Source organism: Vipera berus, assembly GCF_964194415.1.
Source record: "Vipera berus genome assembly, chromosome: 3".
NCBI lineage: Eukaryota > Metazoa > Chordata > Lepidosauria > Squamata > Viperidae > Vipera > Vipera berus.
Window position 1 is genome coordinate 54,367,862 of NC_138204.1, and position 8,204 is coordinate 54,376,065.

General features: G+C 43.6%; 1 protein-coding gene across 1 annotated transcript; it reads left to right on the forward strand.

The window, feature by feature from the left end:
* The first annotated feature begins 448 nt into the window (after nt 1-448).
* Nucleotides 449-7,187, forward strand: RBM15 (RNA binding motif protein 15). The gene is made up of 2 exons (XM_081322269.1): nt 449-3,416; nt 6,817-7,187. Exon 1 carries the CDS (start codon nt 512-514, stop codon nt 3,347-3,349), a length of 2,838 nt encoding a protein of 945 aa, XP_081178395.1. The 5' UTR covers nt 449-511; the 3' UTR covers nt 3,350-3,416; nt 6,817-7,187.
* Nucleotides 7,188-8,204: the final 1,017 nt, after the last annotated feature.

Here is an 8,204-nt window from a genome sequence, read left to right on the forward strand (position 1 = left end):
GCCCTCCCCCCGCCCCGTCCCCCCGCCATTTCTTTAGTCTGTCAAAACCAAAGTTCCCACGTGGTCTGGGCACTTTCGCGCGGGTTGAAGCCAGCGAGGAGACTGAGGCCTTCTAGAAAAACCGTCAATGAGAGCGTGGAGTGTGTGTGTGTGTGTGGGGGGGAGGAACAAAGAATTGGGATTCTTGCTTCAGCCAATGGGATGGAAGTTCTTCCAGTTCGGCCCATTACCGCTCAAGAAATCGATGACTGATTGGCGATTCCTCCAACGGCCTAGTGAAACTATGGTAGGAAGGCGTTATTTCCGTTTCCGGTGCTTTGAGCGCTTCCGATTCTACGCTTTCCTTCACCGACAGGTCCTTTGTGCAATGAACACGATGTGCTCCGATTAAACTGTCCAATGCCTGCCCGGTGGGCGGAGTTCCAGCCTGCCGGAAGGTTCCAAGATGGCGGCGTGTGCGTGAGGCGCGATACTCGGCGCGCGATTCCCTCTTGCTGGCGCGCTTGCCGCCATGAAGGGCAAGGAGCGCTCGCCTGCCAAGGCCAAACGGTCCCGCGGTGGCGAGGATTCTTCTTCGGTGCGGAGCGAGAGGAGCAATAAGAAGCCCAGCAACGGCGGTGGGAAATCTGCGGGCGGCGGCTCGAGTGAGGGCGGCGGCGGCAGTAGTCGGCGGAGCCTTCATTTGGAAAAAGCCAGCCGGGCCAGCAGCCGTGAATATGAATCGGCCGCGGTGGGGGTCTCTGGGAGCGGCGGCGGCGGGAGCCGCCACGGCTACAGCGGGAACAACAACAGCAGCAGCAAAAATGCGGAGTCTTCCTCCTCCTCGCGTGGCGGCAGCAGCAGCCGCGGCGCCGATTCCCGCGCGCTCCCCTCCGACCCCGGCAGCGGCAGTGAGTACAAGACGCTGAAGATCAGCGAGCTGGGCTCGGCGCTGAGCGACGAGGCGATCGAAGACGGGCTCTTCCACGAGTTCAAGCGCTTCGGAGACGTCAGCGTCAAGATCAGCCGCCTCCCGCCGGGGACCGGCTCTGGCGACGAGCGGGTGGCCTTTGTTAATTTCCGCCGCCCTGAGGATGCCCGAGCCGCTAAGCATGCTCGCGGCCGCTTGGTCCTCTACCATCGGCCTCTGAAGATCGAGGCCGTTTATGTAGGGGGCAGCAGCGGAGGAGGGGGAAGCAGCCGGCGACGCAGCAGTCGTTCCCCCGCCCTTTTGGACAAGGAGTCTCCTTATGGGTCCTCAGCAGTGGGTGTGGCGGGGGCCTCTCCCGCAACTCTCAGGCACCCTGCCACGGGAGCGACTCAGAGGGCCCTCTCTCCTGCTGGGGGAGGGGCAGGCTTAGGGTACAGAGACTTCCGATTGCAGCAGCTTGCCCTTGGTCGTCTGCCCCCACCGCCTCTGCCCCGGGAGCTGGAACGAGAACGCGACTATAGTAGTTTCTATGATCGGGTGAGGCCCGCGTACAGTCTCGATCGAGTTGCCGGAGTGGCAGCTGCTGCCTTTCGTGGGGTTGGTACAGGAACAGCCACTGAGGAGGAGATCAGTCCTGAAGATGACCAGAGAGCTAATCGCACCCTTTTTCTGGGTAATTTGGATATAACGGTTACAGAGTCAGACCTTCGTAGGGCTTTTGATCGCTTTGGGGTTATCACTGAAGTGGATATTAAGAGGCCATCCCGGGGTCAAACTAGCACGTACGGATTTCTTAAGTTTGAGAACTTGGATATGGCCCACCGAGCTAAGCTGGCCATGTCTGGTAAAGTGCTCTTGCGCAATCCTATTAAAATTGGCTATGGTAAAGCAACCCCCACCACGAGACTCTGGGTGGGTGGCCTGGGACCATGGGTACCGTTGGCTGCTCTTGCCAGGGAGTTTGATCGCTTTGGTACTATTCGTACCATTGATTATCGTAAAGGTGACTCATGGGCCTATATCCAATATGAGAGTTTGGATGCTGCACAAGCTGCTTGTACGCACATGCGTGGCTTTCCTTTGGGTGGGCAGGATCGTCGCCTGCGTGTGGACTTTGCTGACACTGAGCATCGGTATCAACAGCCCTATTTGCAGCCATTGCCACTTCCACCCCCTACTCACTATGAGCTAGTAGCAGAAACATCAGCTTTTGGAGCACATCGTGGAGCCCCACCAGATCCACTCCGAGGTGCTCGGGATAGAACACCACCACTGCTCTACGGTGACCGTGACAGAGACTTGTATGCTGAAACAGAATGGGTGCCTCCTCCACCTCCAGTTCGGGACCGAGGCAACCGAGCAACTGTTTATGATACACTTGAAAGTCTGGAACGGCGTCGAGATGGTTGGTCTCTAGAAAGAACTCGTGGGGAAAGGGAGCTTGGTAGCAGTAGTAGAGACCCACCTAGGAAGCGAAGGCTAGTGGAGGATGGGGGTCGACATTTGGACCGATCACCAGATAGTGAACGTTCATCTTCATCTCGTAAGCGTCACTGCCCTGCTGTAGCATCTCCTCAAGATCGTAGTCCTGAAACAAGCTTAATCAGAGACCGTTATAATACTGATATTGATCGCCCCACTTCTCGCTTACTCTTGTTGGATCGTCCTTCACCAGTCAGAGAGCCACGTAAGGGGAGTTTGGAGAGAAGCCAGAGTGAGAAGCGGGAACATAAGAGTTTGGTGGAAAAAGAAAGAAAACATCGCACACTTGCATCAGCTGCCATCCAAGAGTGCAAGAGTCCAGCTAAAAAGGATGAGCATACTTCTGAAGGGAACAATAGCAGTGGATCTCGGCTGAAGCCACCTCAAAAGCAGCAACAGCAGGATGGAACTTCAAAATCGGGATCATCTACCAAACTCTGCCTAGCCTGGCAAGGAATGCTTCTGTTGAAGAACAGCAATTTTCCATCAAACATGCACCTACTTCAAGGTGACCTCAGCGTAGCTAGCAATCTGCTGGTGGAAGGAACAACTGGTGGCAAAGTGGCCCAACTAAAGATAACACAGCGTCTTCGTTTGGACCAGCCCAAGTTGGATGAAGTTACCCGCCGTATCAAAGTAGCAGGACCCAATGGATATGCTATTCTACTTGCTGTGCCTGGTACCACAGACAACCGTGCCTCATCTGGGGCTGGTGAAGCTAATACCACCTCTACCCAGCGACCATTAAGAAACCTGGTGTCCTATCTTAAACAAAAACAGGCAGCTGGAGTGATAAGCCTCCCAGTAGGAGGCAACAAAGACAAAGAAAACAGTGGGGTCTTGCATGCTTTCCCCCCCTGTGATTTTTCTCAGCAGTTCCTGGATTCTACAGCAAAGGCCCTGGCTAAATCGGAGGATGACTATTTGGTCATGATCATTGTTCGTGGTGCATCTTAAAGTCCTAATGCTTTCTTGTGCTTATCCTGCTGCTTCATACAACTCCCCCTCCTCCAGTGTCTGCCAGGTGCTAAGCTTTAGCCAACACCCTAAGTATAATTTTAGATCTGTAGTTACTGTTATTTTCCCTTTATCTTCTATAAACTCTAGAGAGCAAATATATTAACTGTTCACTAGGCTACCCTCAACTGTCTTGCTAGTGACAGCATAGTAAGAAGGGATGGTCTGCTTTCACTAAAATGAAACATTGAACAAGCTTGCCTCCCTCTTCTTTTTTTTATCTTTTAACTTGTCCTTGTTCATTTCACAACTTTAAAGTAGGTATAAAACCTTTTCCTACACTTAAATTCTAAATTGCCATACTTAAAACATTCATGGTTCATGCCCATTCTGAGCCTTGCAGCTTCCATAAAACTAGATATAATTTCAGAATAATTCCTAGTTTTAAAAATGTAAAATTGAATTGAATTAACTCATGGTTGAGTCCCTGATACAGCTGATATTAAGCCTTCATGGTGCACTGTATTTTTTTTAATTGGGTTTTCAGGTTTTGTTCCCAAATTTGGAAAAATGCATACTCTTGGAAGAATGTTTCTAAATGGTATTTTGCTTTATTGTTGATTTTTTAAAATATGTTTGCATTTAAGGGTGGTAGTTTTAATGAGAGCTTTACTATAACCCATGAACATCGTGAACTTCTGCATTCAAGAAGCAGGTGGTTTACTGGTGTCATTGTTCTTATTACCCATTGCTAATTGTTAATAGGCACAATGAATTCTAAAGTATAACTTGGAAATGCAAATTTCAAAGTTGGCACTTAATTTTTGCAAAAAGTTCTGCCATAAAACCATCTCAATTATTCTATCCCTGTGGAAATAGAAAAATAGAATACCTGCTTAATATTTTTCAGGTAAAATATAATAGGCATTATGCAAGGTTTTATAGTCTGGTTTGCACTGTTTTAATCTTGACACTTTTGCATTTACCTTGTATTTCTAAATGTTGGGGAAGCAATTCAGTTTACTAAAAGAACATAATTCATTTGAAAGGAAGCCTTTAAAGGCAGTTCTTATTTTTTAAAAATATGTGATAAGACTTAGGAAAGAATCAAGTTTAAATGTGTGGCTTTTTGCTTGGTCTCTTTTCTGGTCCAATATTTTTTTTTCATTTGTAAAGCCGCTGTACAGTAACAATAAGTTTCTCATGTGTAAACCAATTTTTAAGTTTGAATAAGTACAATTAGTTGAAAAGTGGCTTAGTGAAACACTGCTCAGTGAAATAATATTGGGAAATGTCCTATTCTTAAAGTATTTTTTCCAAGTAGAGCCTCACTTCTGAAACAATTACACCCTTTCAGTTTTTAAGAATGTGGGTATAGTAACCTAAATCCCACAATTCTGAAATACAAATTGAAAATATAAATTGTTCTGTAATAAATGAAACTAGGAACTGTGAACCAAATTAAATCTAGCCACTATTATAGGCAGAGTCACTAAGACAGATTTATGTTGCCTGTATGGCATAACATAAATATTGGATTATCCATATTACTGCATTTGTAAATGCAGTATGCTCGTGGCTAAACAAAGCATTTTCTTAGTGTATTTATTTGAAGAGGGAATTTGCTCTGTGTTGAACTAATATATTCATTTAAAAGCCATCGTATTTTTTGAAAATCTTTAATCAGATTCGAAAGTCAAACTTGTTGGCAATAGTATACATACTGATATGCTCTCCTTGTTAAAAAAAGATCCTACAGAACTTGAATTTGAGGTAAATTGAACATTCTGGCATTTTAGGCAACTTTTGGGAACTGGTGTTGGAAAACCCTACACCATGGATTTCTTTTTCTATTTTAATTGAAAATTACGTTCAATGCTGCTTGTCATGATTTGAACTAGGTAAAGGAAATGTGAAATGGGCAGTTTTACAAACCCTTATCTAAGAGGTTGTTTTTTTTTAAAAAGAAGATAGTCCATTGGTAGCTATAGAAAGAAAAAGAATATTAGGAGTCCAATTTAGACTAAAATGCTAACCAACATTGGATGGCACAGCACTTAGTTATAGATGCTATAGCAATGAATTATATGCTTTTCTTGTATTAGGATAATAGCAGTGCAATTATTCATTTGAGCCAACCTCCAACACTTCAGCATAGCAAAAGTTAAGTTTTGTGACACATCTGCATGGGAAAAAAGAGGATTGTGATCTTTTGTATATGGTATTATGAAGCTTTAGAGCAATGTATATTTGAATGCTGCACATGACCAGAAATTAGTTTCCAGAGGTACAACATAAGGATGGAGAATGTGTCTTTTCCTGAGAGTCACTTAATATCACTTTTGGGGGAGCTGGATAGGAAAATCTTAACTGGCATGTTGTCTTTAGGATTTAAATTCTAAAATGGGAAACTTAAGAGGTTGGGTTCCCCCCCCCCCTTAAAGTTAACTAGGAGTTTTGCATTTTGACAGTTCATCATACATGGTTGGCTGTCAGTGGAGTATCAGTTTAAGGCTACCTCATTTACCAGGATCCACTTTTGCGTTTATACAATTGCCTCCCAATTTGGATTATCAAAATTTGAAACATTGGGAGGTAAGATTAGCATTTTTAAAACCAATATATTTAGTGTGGGTCTTTTCTTCCCAAGTTATATAAGGGGGAAAGGAAAAAACCTTCCTTAGGAATTTAAGCAAGTAGTAGAAGTTTGATTATGTTTTTAAAAAATGTAGGAATGTATCTGAAAGATCAGTCATTGGATAAAAATGGAAAAGTTAAGGGTAGCCACTTAAGCATACAAAAGAATAATCCTGATTGTAGGGTGCCTGATTGAATGGCTTGGAAAATGAAAAAAATATTGTAAAATAATTCGATGTATGTTAAATTTTTTTGCCTTAGATTTTTTCCCATAAAGTAAACAACAGCTGCTCCAGATGTGTCACTGAGGATAAATATCTCCCTTTGCATTAACCAAATTAAAGTATTTTGGAACAACTAGAAAAAGTCACAGATGTGGGACGAAGAGAATCCAATGCATATTTTAGCTAGTTTTCTCCTATAAGTAAAGAGTCTGTAGTTGGAGATAACATAGCAATGTGAAAAAATATACTGACAAACAGAACACTAAAGTTCATGTTCTCGTTTGACTTTTTGAAAGTGAGGGAAATGGTGTGAATTGTGAAAATTCAGTTGATTTTTCTCCTGTAATGTTTTTTTTACTAGTACAGCTGATTTCCCCCCCCCAATCTGCAACCTATATTTTAATTCCCTGAACTACTATTTGTGCATTTATATACAGATGTTAATTCATTTCAAAAGCTTTGTGCCAGTGAAGGGTGATTGGTGCTTTCAAACATTACCTAGAACATTAATAGCCTTGTAGTTTGAACAGTTATCTGTAAATGTAGGAAGAAGACAGATCTCTTGTCAACATTTGTACTGAATAACCTCTTCTTTCCTCCTGAAAGCAAGGCTAGTGAAGTGCTGAAGACCACAAGGGATTCCAAACTCTAATGGACCTTTGCGAAGAAAAGCGTTGGCTTATGTGGAATTTACATGGGCCTCATGGAAGAAAGCTTATCTGTTTAGTATTTGTGCATTTTACTAAAATGCCAGCTTAAAAAGTTGTGTATCTGCTATTTGTGATGACAATGCCCATGTTTTTAAGTGGAAAATTGACCTCTTTGCTTTGTGCTGTGTACACAAGATTTCTGCAAAAGTAAAGGAAAAAAAACCTTTTTATGGCTCACACAGCTTAAAATAGCTGTCACTCAAAACATGCGCTCACAGTCGAGCTGATTTTGTTTCATTCTTAAATAAATTGTTTCTTTTGAGGAAAGTGGTTTTTCTGCCTGGAAATGAATTGACGACAAACCTTTGACCCCCTTTGTTTGCAGCTGTGGGGGTACTTTACAACTGCTCCTGCTGCTCCTTCTCCTCGATCTGATAGTTGTGGGTCTCAGACAAGAAACAGGGAAAACTTCGCTTTGATATTGACCATCCTTTATATCAGATCTGAAGAAATCTAGTTTGTTGTGTTGCTGTGTCCTCTTGTGTACGGTGAATGGGGATCAATGGCTGCTATCTCCTCATCTTTACGAGGAAATGGTGCTGTTGCTGGCATGCAAGAAGCAGGGAAAGCATCTTAAGTCTCAGAACAGTGTACAGATCTGGGACTTTGTTGATTTTGAAGAGCTGGAGTTCCTGAATTTTAAGTTCTTGATTTGTTTTGTTCACCTAACTTGTTTGGCCTTAGTTCTGATTTTAATTTGAAGAAAGTTTGAAATTGCTTTGCATCTTGCTCATAACCTTTTCACCAAATTGAAAACAAAAAGAAAAAGTAACTCGTAAAAAAATTTAAATGATAGCGCGTTTCCAGACACAGTTGAAGAGCTCCTCCACAACCAGGGGCTTTTCTTCAGAGTTATGCAATCCTGGGTGTAGTTCTGAATGGAAGAAGAGTTCCTGAGAGCTAGAGTGCTGTCATTTTAAAACCTGTACGATTGTTATTGGTGCTCTTACTTGACCAATTTTGAAGCAAATGGTCTACACACCTTGGATGTGCATGCAACCTTGATCGTTTCGTAGGTACCACTGCAAACTTTTAGTTTGTAGTACAGATGATATCAGGAGGAGAAAAAAATGGTGAAACTTTGAAAAAATTGTGCTATATTTCCTGCATTTGGGGATCTTGAGCTTTGGAAAGCTGTTCCCACTGTGCAGGAGTACAACTCTTTGCTGCAGGAGACTTCGGGGCACAGTTGACAACACATCACCAGAGGTCAAGAGGAAGCGAACAGTGCTGCACCTGCATCGTGGCTGCAGAAACTGCATTTGTTTCCCAAGTCTCTTAGAA